This window comes from Rhinatrema bivittatum, chromosome 2, assembly GCF_901001135.1.
Source record: "Rhinatrema bivittatum chromosome 2, aRhiBiv1.1, whole genome shotgun sequence".
NCBI classification, from domain to species: domain Eukaryota; kingdom Metazoa; phylum Chordata; class Amphibia; order Gymnophiona; family Rhinatrematidae; genus Rhinatrema; species Rhinatrema bivittatum.
In genome coordinates this window covers 733,825,610-733,845,576 of record NC_042616.1, presented here as the reverse complement: position 1 = coordinate 733,845,576, position 19,967 = coordinate 733,825,610, and the positions used below count along the sequence as shown (strand labels likewise).

The following is a 19,967-nucleotide window of genomic DNA, read 5'->3' as shown; positions in this document are numbered from 1 at the left end:
TATGGCCAGCAGCTGGGAGTGCAGAACATGCAGCACAGGATGCTGACAGAGATAAACCAAGCAATACAAGCTGCCATAACATGGACAATCTGTTTTCTTAAAGAACTTTAAAGAACTGCCTGCATAACCGGCTGGCCAGAAGTTAGTAGGACAACCTATGGACAAATCTACCTACCAGCAAAAGCCAAGCCACCTTTCAAGACACCAATCTAGATGGGAGAAACAGCTACTCAGAGGTCAAAATTGATATCCTGGAAAGCCAATAGCACTCAGCAGTGCATGGTTTGGAGGAATGTATCTTTAAAACAGGAGAATTAGGGCACCCCAAAAGAGAGATTTCAATAAAAGCAAACATAGTCCATTTGCCTATACATAAAAAAATCACATGCGCTAATGATTTCCAAATTATCCCTATCAACTGAAAGGCAGGTTGTTAATACAAACAAAAAATGATTTTGAAATGTCTGTATGCCAATGCCAGAAGTCTAAGAAGTAAGATGGGAGAGTTAGAGTGTATAGCAGTAAATGATGAGATAGACATAATTGACATCTCAGAGACCTGGTGGAAGGAGGATAACCAATAAAATAGTGCTATATCAGGGTACAAATTATATCACAATGATAGGGAGGATCAACTTGGTGGGTGAAGCACTTTATTTCCGGGAATGTATAGAGTCCAACAGGATAAAGATCATACAAGAGACTAAATGCTCAATAGAATCTATATGGGTAGAAATCCCATGTGTGTTGGATTATAGACTATAGTGATAGGAGTATACTACCATCCACCTGGAAAAAATGGTCAGACAGATGATGAAATGCTAAGAAAAATCAGGGAAGTTAACCAATTTGGCAGTGCAGTAATAATGGGAGATTTCAATTACCCCTTAGTATTTCAATTACCCCAATATTGACTGGGTAAATGTAACATCAGGACATTTTACAGACATACATTTCCTGGATGGAATAAATTAATGCTTCATGGAAAAAATTGGTTCAGGGAGAGAGAGGGAGCTATTTCAAATTTAATTGTTAGTGGAACGCAGGATTTGGTGAGAGAGGTAATGGTGGTGGGGCCACTTGGCAATAGTGACCATAACATGATCAAATTTGAACTAATAACTGGAAGGGGGACAATTAGTAAATCTATAGCTCTAAAACTAAATTTTCAAACTGGAAACTTTGATAAAATGAGAAAAATAGAAAAAAACTGAAAGGTGCAGCTGCAAAGTTTAAAAGTGTTCAACAGGCATGGACATTGTTTAAAAATACAATCTTAGAAGCACAGTCCAGATGTATTCCACACATTAAAAAAGGTGAAAAGAAGGCAAAACAATTACCGGCATAGTTAAAAGGTGAGGTGAAAGAGGCTATTTTAGCCAAAAAAAAAAAAATCTTCAAAAATTGGAAGAAGGCTAAGGGAGAATTTGAAATGAAGTTGGCCACAGAGGCAAAAACTTATAATAAAAACTTTTAAAAATAGGTCAGAAGCAATAAAGTTGTGAGGAAGTCAGTTGGACCGTTAGATGACTGAAGGGGTAAAGGGTCTCTTAGGGAAGATAAAGCCATTGCAGAAAGACTAAATTAATTCTTTGCTTCTGTTTACTAATGATGATGTTGGGGAAATACCGGTTCCGGAGATGGTTTTCAAGGATGATGAATCAGATGAACTGAACCAAATCACTGTGAACCTGGAAGATGTAATTAGAGATGTGCATTTGTTTTTGCCAAATTGGAAAATTTCAACAAAATTGTCCAATTCGGCATGTTTCGGAGAGCCCAAAAAATGATCGGGATTTTCCCATTTTTTCGTGAAAATTTGTTTTTCGGATTAGTGCACACTAACGTGATTTAGTGCGTACTAACGCCCGTTAGTGCAGGATAACAAAAACTAACAAAAAGTAACAAAAAGAAACAAAATCTAACATTTTTTGTTAGCATGCACGAACGGGAAGTTAGCGCGCTAACTCAAAAAATGATTTTTCATGAAAAAAAAGACCTGAACCGCAAAAAAAACATTTCCCATGGCGGCCAAAAATGTGGAACAACACGAACACAAAAAACGATTCACATCTTTAGATGTAATAGGCCAGATTGACAAACTAAAGATTAGCAAATCACCTGGACCGGATGGTTTGCATCTCAGGGTCTGAAAGAAACTCAAAAATGAAATTATAGATCTATTAGTTAAAATTTGTAACCTATCAATAAAATCATCCATTGTACCTGAAGACTGGAGGGTGGCCAATGTGACACTAATATATAAAAAGGGCTCCAGGGGCAATCCGGGAATTTATAGATAAGCGAGCCTGTCTTCAGTACCAGGGAGAATAGTGGAAACTGTTATAAAGATCAAAATCACAGAACATATAGATAGACATGGTTTAATGTAATTTAATGTTTATTATTATTTACATTTTTAAGTATTTCGTAAACCGTTGTGATGGAATTTTTTTTCTTAATGACAGTATATAAAACCTGCTAAATAAATAAATAAATACATAAATAATGGAACACAGTCAACATGGATTTACCCAAGGGAAGTCTTGCCTCCCAAATCTGCTTCATGTTTTTGAAGGGGTTAATAATCATGTGGATAAATGTGAACCAGTAGATATGGTGTATTTGGATTTTCAGAAGGCGTTTGACAAAGTCCCTCATAAGAGGCTTCTAAGAAAATTAAAACATCATGGGATAGGAGGCGATGTCCTTTCATGGATTACAAACTGATTAAAAGACAGGAAACAGAGAGTAGGATTAAATGGTCAATTTTCTCAGTGGAAAAGGGTAAACAGGGATCTGTACTTGGACTGGAGCATTTCAATATGTTTATAAATGATCTGGAAAGGAATACTCTGAGTGGGGTTATCAAATTTTCAGATGATACAAAATTATTTATAGTAGTTTAATCACAAGCGGATTGTGATAAATTGCAGGAGGAACTTGCAAGATTGGAAGATTGGGTGTGCAAATGGCAGATGAAATTTAATGTGAACAAGTGCAAGGTGATGCATATAGGGAAAAATAACCCAGGCTGTAGTTACTTGATGTTAGATTCCATATTAGGAGCTAACACCCAGGAAAAAGATCTAGGTATCATAGTGACTAATACATTGATATCATCGGCTCAGAGTGCTGTGGCAGTCAAAAATGCAAACAGAATGTTAGGAATTATTAGAAAGGGAATGGTGAATAAAACGGAAAATATAATAGTGCCTCTGTATTGCTCAATGTTGAGACCGCAGCTTGAGTACTTTCAGGTCTCATCACCGCATCTCAAAAAAGATATAGTTGCACTGGAGAAGGTAAAGAGAAGGGTGACCAAAATGATAAAGGGGATGGGAATGTTTAAAGAGGTTAGGGCTGTTTAGCTTGGAGAAGAGATGGCTGAAGGGGGATATGATAGAGTTCTTTAAAATCATGAGAGGTCTAGAATGGGTAGATGTGAATCGGTTATTTACTTTTTCAGATAATAGAAGGACTAGGGGGTACTCCATGAAGTTAGCAAGTAGCACATTTAAAATTAATCGGAAAAAATATTTTTTACTCAATGCACAATTAAGCTCTGGAATTTGTTGCCAGAGGATGTGGTTAGTGCAGTTAGTGTAGCTGGGTTTAAAAAAGGTTTTGATAAGCTCTTGGAGGAGAAGTCCATTAACTACTTTTAATGAAGTTGACTTAGGGAATAGCCTCTGCTATTACTGGCATGGGATCTACTTAGTGTTTGGGTACTTGCCAGATACTTGTAGCCTGATTTGGCCACTGTTGGAAACAGGATGCTGGGCTTGATAAACCCTTGGTCTGACCCAATATGGCAATTTCTTATGTTCTTATGGAAAGAGCAGGATGCATGACGGAAATATTCTGGCAATAATTCTGGAAAAGCACACTGAGGTCCAAAGAAATTCTGCATAGCCTTTTTCATTGGCTAAAAATTTCCAAATAGAAGTGGCTATAACCAGAGGCAAAGATAGATCTCAAAGAGGTCAATCATATCCACCTGGAACAGTTCTTGGGCAAGCTGGACTGGCCCAGGTGGAATTGAGTATGTCAGCACCCAGGGCTCACCCTGAAGTAAACAATGGTTGATGTCAGAATTAGTGCAAAAATCAGAAAAACAACCCACACAGGTTCCTGGGCATGACAGTGAGAATGAAAAAAACACATCACTGCTCTTTAGATCTGGACAGTTCTGTTTCTACATGCAGGTCACAGTCCCCAGTTTCCACAACTTATTTCAACTGTGGAAAGATAGGCCACTTGGCCAAAGACTGTCATTATGAAAGGAATGAACCTGTGGATTTCAACCTTATCAATGTTTTCCCCTTTTGCTCAACTTGTGCTGGGCAGGAGCAAAAGAAAAGAATGAAGAACCTTTCGAAGAAGTAAAGAAGTAAATGAGGAAAAAGCCCTGCAGGCATGGTCCCATTGGGGAGGGAAAGATCACATTGCCAAAGACTGTCCATGGCTTGAAGTTGAAGAATGAAAGCACAAATGGGCATGCACTTTTGCAAAGCTCCAGAGCTGTAATTTGATAGATGGTCTAAGTGGAGGACTTTCGTGCTTCATGATCTCAGTTGAGATGAATGGGGTGCCCCCCAAATCCTGGAGGATTCAGAATGTGGAAAGACCTAGCCCAGAGTGGTATATTGATTACAGGATGCGTACATGGTAACCAGCAGCAGTGCCCATCCACGCAGGTGTTACTGATGACCTCAGCAGGGCAAGCCTATATAGAAGTGGGTTTACTTCCCAAGCTTCCAGATCCTGTTGTTCTCACTAAAATTATCCCCAGTTTGAGACTCTATGGAGCCAGCTCTTAGCCAGCCAGGCAAGCCCAGACTGCATAGAAACATCTTCTTTGGAAGCCTTTCTAGGGGACATTACTAAAACATACTGCTGCTCAGAGTCAAAGACATCCAGACCATGGAGGCAGCACTTGAAACGAAAACATAAGAAGTCTCAGTGTCTAAAGACTGCCAGGGGCTCTACTGTTTTAACTTTGCATGTGACCTAGTCAAGTGGAACCAGGGGCTTTCTAAGAGCCTTTAGCTAAATCCCCCAAAGGTGTGGGGGGAGGGTAAGCCTAGAAAACTTAAGCAAGCCCCATTCAAAAGTAGTTTACTTGAATTGGGCTGGAGGCGTGTGCAGATGGTGAAGGGGAAGGTACCCTCTGGCTCAGAGAATTCCATATCACTCCTACCCTCTGTATTGAAGAAAAATGGTTAGTTCCCATTTAGGGTAGGAAAAGAATATAGGAAGGATGATTTGTTTTCCACCTGGGTCGTGGCAGCCACTTTACCTGACAAGGTCAAGCTGAGGGGGAGTGTATGTGAAGAAGTGTATGTGAAGAAGTGAATGTTAGATCCTCCTTAAAAGCCTGCTGGTCCACCTTAAGCCGCAGCCAAGAAGGAAGTTCCATTCTGAGGGCATTCTCTTTAGAAGGGAATAAGAAGGTAGGCCTGAGAACAAAAGGAAGCCTAGGAAAAGGCTAATACTTCTGAACTGTCAGTTATGTTGTTGTTTTTATTTTATGGACTGCATAGGTAAGCAGAGTTTTTTCTGTTTTCTTATATTTGATAAGGAAGTTTATAAGAGAACAGTCAGAGTCCAGCCTGAGTCTGTTCTCTGGCTAGTACAAGATGGGTCACAGTGCTACAACACACATTTACGTAATTTCTTTGGAAAAAGTACCTGCACAAACAGCCGGAGGTGGTTTGTGCGTGTGCACTTTTTCTGAAAATATTTTCGAAGAGAAAAGTTTCCCTCTAAAAATCCACATAAAGTCTGCTGGGGAAAAATTACCTGCAGCCTTTATACGTCTGCACACAATTTCAAAACTTGCCCTCCTAAAGGGTAATTTTATTATAAGCCACATAAATTTGCAGACCGTTATGTGTCTAAGCCTTCCCAGTTTTCAAAGCCACTTTGAGTATAAGTTTGCTTTGAAAATTATTCCAGCAAAATTATGTGTATATATTTACACCTGCTATTTGGTGCATGCAGTTTTGCCAGGATAATTTATGCACATATTTTTTAAAATATGCCCAGACTCCACCCCCGGAAATGCTTTACCCCAGATGAGTAAAGGTATGTGCATGTAAGGTGTAGGCACAATGTACATAATTTTATGTACGTATCTGTCACACAATTATCTAAAGGGCCATGTCTGCAGGTGAAGCACTACTTTGCCCATAGAAGTCATCCTGAAATTTTTCCTTCTATGCTCTGATACAGTGACATAGTAAATATTAAATATTTTTGTCAGTTTAAAAATATGCAGAATATATATGAAATCTATGTAGAATGTAACTTGCCAGATTTCACGTAATTTAATTTAGTTTTCATTAACCAGACTTTGCTGGAATAGTGCCATGATGCTATATAATGTCTTTAAGTAATAACCATGAAAAATGCCAACAGTACCTCCAACTCTAAGCAACTTTTGAAATATAGCCTTTTAGCAATTATTCTTGGAAGAGTTATGAATATTAAATCTTAAGTTAATGCAGCCAAATCCCAATGTACCAAATATGTCAGCAGCTCAATGCGATGCCTTACAAACTTCTCTGGATATTTTGTTTCCATCTGCACATTTGAATCATTTTATTGCCTTCCTCATCTTGTTTAGTATGTCAAATAAACAAAAGATTTTTGTTGTATACTTTCAGATGAGAGAATATAGATGGAATTCACATTTAATTCTGGAGAAAAAAATAAAAAGAGAGAAAGTATGAAAACAAATATGTGGAAGAAAGTTGAAAAAGATAAAAGAAGGTGAAGGGTATAGAAGATAAATTGAGGTGAGGCAAGAAAAGTAGATAGAATGATTCTAAAATCAGTTTAGTAATTATTAGAGACCAATTTCACATTAGCAAAGCTAGCATTCTATCCAGTGGGTAAGGTCTATGTAAATCAATGGTATTGTTGGACAGGTAGGGATGTTAGTTAACCGGCACCTCAGTCATCTCTAACCAATCCTGATATCCAGGGCAGTGAGTGAAAGGAAAAGCAGTAGGAGAGGAGGCAAAAATATTAAATGGCAGCAAAAGAGGGGCAAAGCAGAAGGAGCACTTGTGTTAAAACCCCAAACCATAGATGCAGGGCAAGGTAGCACTAAAAAAATGGGAAAAAAAAAAGAGAATGGCATAAACACTCCTAGGGACCATGAGACATGCAACAAGTGCAGAAAACATCAGATGGGAAAGGCAAGACAAATAGTCAATACGTACCGTGACAAATTTGAAAAGAATTTTGAAGGCAGAAGGAGCAGAGGCAGAAACATCCAAAGGAACCAAGAAGGTCTCAGAGCAGCAGAAGTACAAACATAGGCGCTCAAAAACACAAAACATAGGTGTAGAGAAATGCAGAAATAAAATTGGCCTGAACATCTCAAGGCATAGAGTGAGAGTGACCCAACAAGCACAGTGGTATTAAATCCCTGAGTCGTCATGAAAGAGGCAAGTGGCACCAAAAATAGTAGCATAAACAGCTTATGATGAAGTGACCCTGTTTTCCCCCTTTTTACCTGTGTGGGACCAGGCACTTAGCCTGGTCCACCTTAAATCCTACATAGAGAAAAAGCTTTGTGGGCAGGACCCTGCTGGGAGGAGAATAAAATTGTGAGCCCAGTTGGGATCAGGAGGCCCTTAGCTCTCCAGGAGAAGGCATCTCCTATAATATCTCTGACCTAACTGGAAAGTATTGTAAGTACACTGCAAAGAAAGGCCGTCTACTGTTATGTCAATTGCTACTAGTATTAATAAAAGTTAAGTTTGCAGGAAGAAAATCTGGAGTCAGCGTGCTTCCTAATTCAAGAGCATGAAGTTTTACTCAGCCATACTCACACAGCCCAAGGATTCAAAAGAGCATCAAAGAGTATCATGAATACCCCAGTGTACTGTGAGAGGAGAAAAACAGTACTAGCAGTAGCAGCAGTTCTCAAACATATCATGAGATACCAAAAGCTGTCTGGGCAGTAGTGGTTGTACAAAAAACTGCAAGGCACTGAACTAGGAGAGAGGCAGGTAACAAGAACTGGCCAGAGCAGAAGAAACTGGCTGGGCAGCAACAGAAGCAAAACTACAAGATTTCAGTACATCCAAAACTAGATGGGTGTGGAGGGGGAGGATATTTAAAAGGTTTTATTTTCTTTTAATCAACATTTTTCTTTGGAACTAAAGCACCCTTGTAAGAGAGAAGCATAGCTGGAGGAAAAAATGGATCACAAGAGTGCTGTAACAAAACAGCAAGGAGCAGCTGAACCAGGAAAAGACAAGGCACAAAGTGTGGGCTAGGCAACAATGGTAAGAGTAGCAGCTGACAACAACACAGCCTGGTGCTAAGGACCATGGTACTAAGGATATGGTGCTGAATGGACATTGGCTCACTATAGCTGTGTATTCACTTCTCCTACCACACATATGGAAATTCAGGAAAACCCAATAGAAGGAGGTTTATTTTAATGAAAACCAACTTTTCCAGCAACTCTGACAGCCATGATTAACGTGGACTCAAGGTGATCCTTCCATTGATAATACATGTTCACTAGGAACTCTGGTTGGTGTGCAGTAAAGGAAATGCTGGGCCACCTTGGCTAGGTTTGGTCATTCTGTAGTTTTGTGTGACCAATATGCTAATGGACTTGTGGCCATGTCCTCGATGGATTCTGAAATTTCTGCTGGCACTTCCTTGACTGGGGGAAGGGGGAATAATTTCCTCTGCTGTCAACCATTGTAGCTATGGCCTGGACCAAGAAAGCCTATTCATTTATGGTCATGGAGGAGGGGATGACAGATACTGTTTGAAAATGCAATGGTAGCTGTGTCACACAGCATGTCTAGTTTCTACATATGTTTTTGGGTGATGGGCTTAAGATTTTCTTCTACTTTCTTTTGCAAGTGGTTAATGTACAGCAACACCTCTGGTGCCAGTCCCTGTTCCTGCTGGAATTCTTCTATTTTTTTAATATGAATATGGGGATGACCCTACCCAGGTTGGCTCTTGTAAAACTATGATCCTCTGTGGAATCCTTGAAGGGCTTCAGAAATCATATCATCTGTGTTTTCTGTAGCCAATCATGATGCTTTAGGGAGCAATCCATCCTTTTCATCCTTGCTAAAGAAAAGCAATGACACATTGTGTATTGTTCCACTGTCTACTGTGGCATCAGTTAAACAGAATTCCACCTGGTGCCTATATCTTAAAAAACTGCTTCCTGCATCTCATGGAGCTACTGCCCATACTTTATACTCTGCTTAAAAAAAAAAAAAAAAGCCCCACTATTCTACACCTCTCTTTATCCTTCATCTGACCATTTCCTTCAAAACTAAGTTGTCATACTCCTCCTTGGCCCCCAGAACATCCATACTCCTCCTTGGCCCCCAGAACAGCCAGGTCCAGCAAACATAAAAAGAAACAGATTTTCTCATAGCCCCTTTTTCTCCTTCCTTTTTCATTTTAGCATCATTGTCTGTAACATAAGAATGTAAGAATTGTCATGCAGAATCAGATCAAGGTCCATGAAGCCCAGCATCCTGTCTCCAACAGTGACCAGTCCAGGCCATAAGTACCTGGCAGATCCCATAAATTAGATGTAATTCCTGTAACTCAATCCCAGAGGAAGCAATAGATTTCTTTAGTCTGACATTGTTATGGACTTTTCCTCCAGGAACGGGTCCAAACCTCTTTTAAACCCTACTATACTAGTTACTTTGATCACATCCTATGGCAACAGATTCCACAGCTTGATAGTGCACTGAGTAAAAAAGTACTTTTTACAATTTGTTTTGAATCTACAGGTTGTTAATTTCATCTAGTGTTTCCTGTTTTAGTATTATTTGAAAGAGTAAATAATCATCCTTTATTTCCCGTTCTACCTCACTCATGATTTTATAAACTTCTATCATGCTCCCACTCAACTGTCTGTTTTCCAAGCTGAAGAGACTTAGCCTGTGAAGCCTCTCATCCCCTTTATCATTTTAATCATCCTCATTTGCATCTTGTCAAGCTCCACTATGTCTTTCTTGTGGTGGGGTGAACAGAACTGCACACAATTCTTAAGGTGTGCTGTTGCCTCTGTATTGAAGCATGGCTCAATACAGAGGCAATATGATATTTTCCATTTTATTCTCCATTCCTTTATCGGATTATTACTAACATTCTATTTGCTTTTTTAACTGCCACCATGCACTGAACCAAGGATTTTAACATATTGTCCACAAGGACTCCAAGATCCTTTTCCAGGATAGTGACTCCCAGTATACAGCATAGTAAAATGGACCTGTAATTAGGATTATTTTTCCCAATATGCATCACTTTGCTCTTTTCCACATTCAGTGTCATATGCCATTCATAGTAACGTAGACATTGTCTTGGGAGAATGCTGTTTCCTGCCATACTTTTAATACTGTACTTCACATTAGAGAACTCACAAATGCATTTACACCTGTATTCATGCAAATATCATTATTTATTCATGAAACCACATCATAAAACAATCCTATCTAGACAATAAATACTATCTAACATGACCTCACATTCCAACATACCCTCTCATACACACACATATTCTAAAAATCACCATGAATTGCACAATATCCAAATGAATGTAAATTACACTGCAAATGCAGTATTTACAATGCATTATAACATTTCTATGTATTTGAAGGCATCAATTACAAATCTCTTGGAGTGTTTTCACAGCGTGTTCACTTGTTAAATTTTTAATGATTCAATATTCACACACAAGTCGACATCATCGACTTGTCCAAAATTTTTAATGATCCAATATTCACACACAAGTTGGCATCATCGACTCATCCGACAAGGAATCCTTGTTTCACCCGTGCACCCCGGGCTTCATCAGGGAAAATTCTCACCAACGGTTTGATTATAACCAATTCTACATAGAGGAAAAAACAAGTAAGAAAAAATTCCAAAATCCCCTCTTTAACACATCCAAAGAACACATAATACCTGATTCCCCTACTTCTTTAACACATGCTGGAAAAATGCCAATCTTCACACACTGGAAAATATCAACCTTCTTATATCTCCAAACCGTCTCTGACAAACTTTCAAAATCCTTTGAGGAATGGTTTCACATCTCATAATTCATTGCCATATTTCCGGTTGCCGAACTACAACCAAAACAAATAATTTAAACATAATTTACCAAAACCTCTGCTTACCTGAACAAACACTCAACTGGCTCAATACTCACGTCTACTCCGGAACTGACGAAATCACGCTAAAAAACAATGATGTAAAGCCGTCAACGCTACTAGTCCTTATAACGCTCAAAAAATCAACTAATGAGCAATTAATCAATATTCAATAATGCCACGCTCCCGAATAATCAATTAATTCACTAAACACGGAGTATATCGAATAAATTCAAAGACTACCTTACCATGCATCATAAAAATGCTGTCCATTCTATAGGTCCATTAAGTCAATGCGGCGAACTTGTTTGCCATTCGAAAATAAACTTTTGTTCAACCCTCCGCAGAACTGACGACAAATCCCCACCCCATTGTAAAACTACTCTTTTCACAACAAAAAATCGTAGATGTTCTATTCCATGATTAGCCTCCATCCAATGTTTAACCAATGGGGCATTCTCTTTCCCCACCCTAATTCTGCTTTTATGCTCCGTAATACGCAACCTCACTGGTCTAGAAGTCTGACCGATGTATATCAACGAACAAGGGCAGAGGATTGCATATATCACCCCCGCTGTCTCACAGTTAAATGCCTCTGGAAGAGAATAAGCAGATTTTAAATTATGATGTTCAAATGTATGTATGTTCAAAACATGACTACAAACCGAGCAAGAACCACAGATATATTGTCCAGGAATAATGCCCTCAACAATTGGCTTCATAGATTTCTTCAAATTATCCCATAAATTTCTGCATTTTTTAATAGCAAAAATAGGACTTTCACTAAAGACTTTTAAAGGTGAAAGAATATTCCAATGTTTTTTCACCACATCTTTAACTTTAGATGCCTTATGATTTTGAAAGTTTGTCAGAGACGGTTTGGAGATATAAGAAGGTTGATATTTTCCAGTGTGTGAAGATTGGCATTTTTCCAGCATGTGTTAAAGAAGTAGGGGAATCAGGTATTATGTGTTCTTTGGATGTGTTAAAGAGGGGATTTTGGAATTTTTTCTTACTTCTTTTTTCCTCTATGTAGAATTGGTTATAATCAAACCGTTGGCGAGAATTTTCCCTGATGAAGCCCGGGGTGCACGGGTGAAACAAGGATTCCTTGTCAGATGAGTCGATGATGCCGACTTGTGTGTGAATATTGGATCATTAAAAATTTAACAAGTGAACACACTGTGAAAACACTCCAAGAGATTTGTAATTGATGCCTTCAAATACATAGAAATGTTATAATGCATTGTAAATACTGCATTTGCAGTGTAATTTACATTCATTTGGATATTGTGCAATACATGGTGATTTTTAGAATGTGTGTGTGTATGAGAGGGTATGTTGGAATGTGAGGTCATGTTAGATAGTATTTATTGTCTAGATAGGATTGTTTTATGATGTGGTTTCATGAATAAATAATGATATTTGCATGAATACAGGTGTAAATGCATTTGTGAGTTCTCTATTGTGAAGTACTATATATAGAGAGAGAACCTATTGTATAGTTTACCCTCAGTGAGCAATATACTTTTAATACTACCATAGGGAATTTACTGACACAGGCCTATCTGTCATGCTCCTTATTCCACCATAGGGAACTTGCTTCCTCATGTCTACCTGCCTTGCCCCTATTACCACTATAGGGGCTTGCTGCCACATGCTTACCTACCACGCCCTTTATTCCATCAGAGGGAACTTGCTGGCTCATGTCTAGTTTCCATATCCTTAAAACCATAGGGGCAGATTTTCAAAGGGTTACGCGTGTAAGATACGCGCGTAACCCTAAAAAAAGCTGCCCCTTCCACCCCCTGCGCGCGCCAAGCCTAAGTCCCGGGGCTTTCCTGGGGGGAAGTGTTGGTGGCGTGTCTGGGCGTGTTGTGGCGGCGCATCATCGGGGGGGGGGGGGTGTTCCGGGTGCGGGGGCAGGGCCATGGGCAGGTATAACTTGTAAAATAATGGTAGGGGGGAATTAGTTAAGGCTGGGGGGTGGGTTAGATAGGGGAAGGTAGGTGAGGACGGAGGGAACGGAGGATGGCTGCACGGTTCGGCGCGCAGAGGCTGCCGATTTTGCGCAGCCTTGCATGCGCCGACCCTGTATTTTATAACATGTGCGTGGCAGAGCATGCATGTTATAAAATCGGGAGTAGATTTGTTCATGCCGGGTTGCACGAACAAATCTACTCCCGCGCGCACCTTTTAAAATCTACCCCATAGTAAATGTCATAAAGCCCCAAAACACAGTGAGCCACGGAAAATAATAGGGACCCACCAAACAAATCACAATCTCCCCAGAAAGCTTAAAGATACAATTAATGCAAAAAATATATATGTGTATTACCATTTCATAAGAATCCTGATTGTGTTGAATTAAGACTGCATTTAGAAATTAGGTCCATGTTGCTATACCTTTTTATTTATTTTTGTAATCAAATGCACTTTAAAAACCAATAGTGTTACAGACCAATCAAGACTTGGAGCAACTTGTACTAAACTTGGAAACAAGAGAACCAAGTCCAGATTGTGAAAATGTTCAATTCATAGGGGAAACATCATAGGGGAAACATATCCAAGTAATAGGAATAATTAGCTCAGTTCTTAATGGGTCACTACAACACGGTACCATGTTTCGTCCTAAACTTAAAGATCCTCTCACGCCAAGACTCCACAATCCGACATAACTCAGTGTAACAGTCCTTCAAGTCTTCATTTTAAAAGTCACTAAAAATGGAGGCAAGATTCTATGATTAAAGGGAAATGGAAGTGACATCACTGAATGTAATCACATCTGCAGATTAAAAACCAGAAGCAAAATTAAAAATCTGAAATGCTTAAATGTAAGAGAATACTATTCCAATTGTTCATTTAAACCATCAATTGACATTGATCCCAATGAGAAAATCCAAAATCGTTCCTGTTTATTTAACAATCTTTGTATGTCCCTACCCTGTGCAAAAAGATAAACATATTCAATGACCACCCATTTTAAATCTGGGAAGGTATGTTGTTTTTGTAAACATTGGGAAACAATAGGTGCAGAAACCTTAAAAATCTGCAAACAACTTAGGGAGGGACAATTATTCACTAATGCTATTATGCATGAATGCTATTGAGAGTGCTCCATTAACAGCAAACAGAGGGCCTGAAACATGAAGGCCATATTAAGGAGAAGTTGCTGGAAGGTGTGAGACTATGGAATTTACAATGATTCTGCAAAACTGTACCCATAGGGCAGGGGTAGGCAAGTCTGTTCCTGGAGAGCCACAAACACGTCTGGTTTTCAAGATATGCACAATGAATATGCATGAGGTATATTTGCACGTACTGCATCTATTGTATGCAACTGTATCTCAAGCATATTCATTGTGGATGTCCTGAAAACCGGACCTGTTTGTGGCACTCCAGGACCAGAGATGCCTACTCACCATGGGGCCTTGAGACTGAATACTTATGATCACATTTTTCTTTGCCAACACAAAACAGACAACCCATACTATTTTCTGGAATTCTTATACACATACACATATTCAAGCTAGAACTACGTCTTCTCAAACAGAATAGTAAGACTTCACTGAGGCTCTTCAAGAATCGATCCACATCTCTAAATGTACAAGGCCCAGAGATTTCATATTGTGCTGTAAATTTACTATCTCTAAGCTACTGGCATGATTGGCATCTTTGCTGTGGTTGGTCAGTCCAAAGATCAAAACAATTTTTGTGGGTGACCCAGGTCCACCCTTGGCTCCCCTATAGAAGTGCTCCCCTATTTGTAAGTGACTTTAGCACCCACCCCCCATTCCTTCACTCATTAAAGAAAGATAACTTACACAAGGCATTATCCACATCCAGTCACATTGAGGAAATACAGGAAATGACAGAGAGTGGAGGAGCAGGTGGCAAAAGATACACACATTTATTTATTATACATTTTTTAATACCAAATTATTGGTCGAAATCAATAACACAAATGTCAGTTACCATACCACCTTAACTACCCTTCCCAACCTCTTCAAAACAGTCACACTCTAGAAATCCAAATGAGTGAATATCTGACTGCCAGCACATGAAAATGAAATCCCAGAGCTTTGAACGCATGGCTACCTAAGAATATAACACAGGTTAGTGTCCAAGGAAAAAGCAGATCAGATAAAATCAATTCCTGTCTGACCCCTGTTGGTAATTTATTCCACCGAGTAGGTGCTAGCCCTGAAAAGGCTTTCCTCCCTCATCTGGCTTTTCCATACAATCCTAGCGGGTGTAATCTTCAATAAGACCCCCTGTCTAGAAATTAAACTACATTGTGGATGATTCCTGCTTAATTTCTCAAACAAATAAAGCAGGCCATTGCCCCATATTACTCTAGATTACATGCAAACTGCTATGGGAAGCCAGTGGAGAGACTGAAGCAGTGTCTTCACATGTGTACATTTTAGGCATTTCAAAATCACCCAAGCTACTACATTTTGCATTAATATCTGTAGCCTGTGCATGTGCTTTTGTCAAAAGCCCGTACAGTAGTCCAACTGAGCAATCGCCAATATCTGGACAACTATTCTAAATAACTCCCATTCTAAAAATGGGCACAATTTTCTCACTTGTTGCAGTTTTAGAAACACTGATCTGACTATTGTAGACACCTGAACTTCCAGGTTAAATCTGGGCTCTGAGACAGCTCCTAAATATCTGTCCATATCTGAACAAGTCAGCTATTCCTCTTCCAGAGTAACCAACAAGTGAGCAGTATCTGGCCCTGACTGGGCGATCTTTGGTATCTCAGTTTTAGAGAATTCAACATAAAATTGCTCCTTACCAGTCAGTCCACAATCGCTGCCCGTTTGTTATTTGTATGTTACACTTCCTCCATAGCATTCTTAAATGGTCCACCAGCTGAATATCATCAGCATACAGGTAACCTCCATATCCCCAGGGCACAAAGTAATATCCCCAAAGGCTGACTAAAGATATTAAAGAACAGCAGGGCAATAAGGAAATCCTGAGGCACGCTGCAGCCCCTCATAAAACTGGGAGTCAACTCCATTAACCAAAACAGGCATGGACCTATTAGCCAAAATATACCTAAACACTGTAAGGCCAACCAATAGGCACCTTGTACTTAAGCTCCTCCAAAAGAAATCTACCTCTATTTACAAATGTATTTCAAAGCAATATGTTTCCAGAGGACAAAGACCTGTTCTGTCTTTTGTTTTGTAAGTGCGGGCAAAAACCACAGTAAGAAAGACAGCATGCCAAGACTTGAGAGTGCACAGCAGTCTGAGACTCAAACGTTTCTCCGAGTTCACCAGTTGTTTAGATTAGAATGCAGAGCTCTTTTTTTTTTTTTTTTTCTCAAATTTGAGATGTTGGCAGTCTGTGTGGTTAAGCCATCCTGGTCATAGCAGGAGGGAGCGGTCAGATACCAGTGTTCTTCTGAGTCATGCTGGGCAGATTTCTCCCTGGGTGACCCCCCCCCCCCCCTTCCATGCTGCATTCTCACCCCAACCACATCCTCTCATACAGATTTCTGAAGCCACCTTAATGGCACATAAAAACAGTTGGTGATAAATATTGTACTCATGTCTGTTTTGTGCTCTCCTGGAATTCTCATCTCCTTTCACCCTCCTTTCCTAGAGTTTGATAGCTCACCACTGAGAGGCAAACTGCAAGCAGGCAGACTGTGCAAACTTACTCCTAGATGTGCTGTGAAATAAAAAAGGGGAGGGGGTGGGGGTGCGATACTAGGCAGCCGGCTGCATTGCAGCAGTGAAGTTTCACCTGCCGCGGTGCTGCCGTACCGCACACTGTCGCGCCCCCATAGCGCCACGGGAAAAGGTGTAGTTATTTCCCTTGGTGCTGCCAGCGATAATGTGAAAAACATTTTACCGCCCACAGCGCTGCCGGGAGATAACTCCACCCAAACCCCACCCACGCTCCCCTCCCCCTCCCCTAATTTCAATAATACCGCTGCGATGTGGCCAGTATCTTGTGTGGTAGGGCCTTATTCTGTGCGATAAGGCCCTACTGCACACGAGACCGGCCACATCGCACAATAATGACCCTATTAGGGCCTCATTTAGTAAGCATTTTTCCCAGCAACATAGAATGGGAGATCAGCCTTAGTAAATCAGGCTTTTATTGATGTAACTTACTGAACAAGAATACATTTATTTGAGGTAGAGGCTTTGGGTAGGGCAATAGCACTCTCAGGACAGTACAAGAGGTGGAACTGAGTCTGATAATGAAGTGTACAAATGGGCTTCTCCTTCCACACATCCAAATATATTTTCTTTGACCCTTCTCAATATGATTTATGTGTTTTCAAAACTGCTTAAATAGTCTTTATAAATTCCTTTTCAGGACAGATATTCATCAAAGACTGTGCACTTAGATGGAGGCGCAAGTCTCTAGGGCAGAATCAACCCCTTTATTTTTAAGCACCATTTATTTATTTATTTGTCTGTCTATCTATTTATTTATTTATTAATCATTTATAAATCGCTTTTCAGATCTTACAATAAGCCTTCCAAAGTGATGTACAACAACAAAATACAATTAAAACAGTAATTTAAAATTAATATATGATATTTTTCTTTCATGTTATGAAATAAGCTCAAAATTGGAAACTATACAAGTTTCAATAAACTAATATTCTCTTTTTTATATATCTTTAGAATGGTTGAACATGATGCCAAACTGAAAATACCTAGGGTGCCAAAGGTCAAACTAGGTTTATCTACAGTGAAATTAAGACAATGGGCCTTATTTTCTAAGGCTATCGCACGCTTGCGCTACCAGCACAAGCGTGCGATAGCTAGAAATCATAGCACACGCCTGCGAAGGGGACATTAGGGCAGAGTCGGCCCCGGAGGAGGAGGAGTCGGGGCGTCACCGGGGCCGACTCCGCGAAGTCGGCGAAGACAGCGAAAAGGTAAGGAGCCTTTTTGCTGCCTATTTCGCGCCCAATAACTACACCTTTTATGGTGTAGTTATTTGGCGTGTCGCCGGCAGCAACCGAACTTAGAAAATCTGCCCCAATGTCTGCAAACAAAAGCCTAGACTGGTAAAAGAGAACAAGATAATGGATACATTTGACTTTCTCTATAAAACAAACATGGAGTTGAACTACTTTTCTGTGTCTTAGGTCTTTATCCAAGATAAATACAAATGTAGCATAAGTGGAAGTGCAGTGTATCCTGCAAAATCACTTTACATGACAAATTCTTAAGAGAGCAGTGTTCACTAGTAATCCAATAAATGCTGCTGTGCTATAGCAACAAATATTCTACCGTATGTATGACTCAAAATGCAGAAAGCAAAGAACCACAAAATAAAACAAATGAAAATAAGCATATGTTTAGAGAAACGTACCAATAAAATCATAGTGTTTATATATATATATATATATATATATATATATATATATATATATATATATATATATATAAACTATGACTTTATGTGTGTGTGTGTGTGTGTGTGTGTAAAGAGAGAGAGAGAGAGTATTCAATGAAAAACCCTTTCAAAAGCTAGCTAAAGAAATCTAAATAGGAGAATGTTTCAGCCTGTATATTTATATAGGTGGCCTGGTAAATGTGGCACCAGCAAAGAAAATGGACTATTAATGAGTGACAATCAGTGAACATTTCACTCATAGAAGATTGTTTATCAGTCACAAATGCCGCCAAGGGAGTTAAACTATCTTTTACAGCCTGTTTATATTTATTTTACAAGGGGCTTAGTGCCATATAATTCATTTTGGCACTTGGTTTTTACTAAATGTGTGCCTAAGAAAACCCAATGACTTCTAAAATAAATGTTTGTTTTTTCATGCAGCTATAAACATGATGTGTACTGAATACTGCATTTTCCTAGATTACAAAGTTAGTCTTATGTCATTTTTATATTTTAAATTGAATATGATTGATATTACATTTAGGATAATGTAGAATGTTTGCATCAGTGTTCATTTTCAATACACATGTTTACATTACACAAGAAAGCATAAAAACATAAAAGCTGACAAACTGAAAATATCTGCTTTGTCAATTGCTTATTTATGTATATATTTATTTTATTTAATTTATAAAGCACTTTCCAGATTTAAAATTAAATCAATCAAAGCAATGCACAAAATCATATAGAAGAATTTTTATATCACTGACTTGTTCTGTCTTTATGTTTCATGTTGTGAAGCATTTAAAATTTTAAGCTGAAATTTAAAAAAAAAGTTTCATTTAAATAAATCTAGTGTTTCTTTTTTAAACTTCTTTTTGGGGGAACGTTAAAATAGGGATGGTACTTTTCAAATCAGAATGCAGCACAATCTGGCACATCTGTGCCGGCGCACACCAAGATACACAGCCATTTTATAACTTGCGCACACATAGGCATGCAAGTTATAAAATAACCTGTGCACATACACATGTTTGCACAATTTTAAGTGTGATTGTACCCAGATGCGTAAATCAGGTTTCTACCATGTAAGTCAGGGTATTTTAAAACCAGCATGCATCCACACCATGACCAGTTTCACCAGTTTGCCCACCAGTTCACCCTGTGTTGAGCTAGGTCCTCCAAATCCTCCTGGTTTAATAGTCGGCACTTCCCTCAGTTACCCCCAGATCACCTTAAACCCCTGCATAATGGCTAGCTTTTTTGTTTTTTACAGTTACACTTCCTCCATAGCAGATCTAAAGTTACGCGGCAGAAGACTAGGGCACATAAGTATTAATGTGCATATCTCTTGGCCATGCCCCACCCAGATCACGCCCACACTATGCCCCTTTCTGAAATTGAGTGAGATGTGCA

The 19,967-nt window shown here is 39.2% G+C and overlaps 1 protein-coding gene across 2 annotated transcripts in view; it reads left to right on the top strand.

The window, feature by feature from the left end:
* The window catches only part of ANGPT1 (angiopoietin 1), a 749,830-nt gene that overhangs the window by 616,447 nt on the left and 113,416 nt on the right, over nucleotides 1-19,967 (top strand). The window contains exon 8 of one of the 2 annotated variants that reach the window (XM_029591876.1): nucleotides 17,831-18,034. The exons of the other annotated variant lie outside the window; for it this stretch is intronic. Coding sequence (XP_029447736.1) covers nucleotides 17,831-18,008 — 178 coding nt within the window. The 3' untranslated portion in view covers nucleotides 18,009-18,034. Of the gene's footprint in view, nucleotides 1-17,830; nucleotides 18,035-19,967 lie in introns of those variants that run through there. 2 annotated transcript variants of the gene reach the window in all.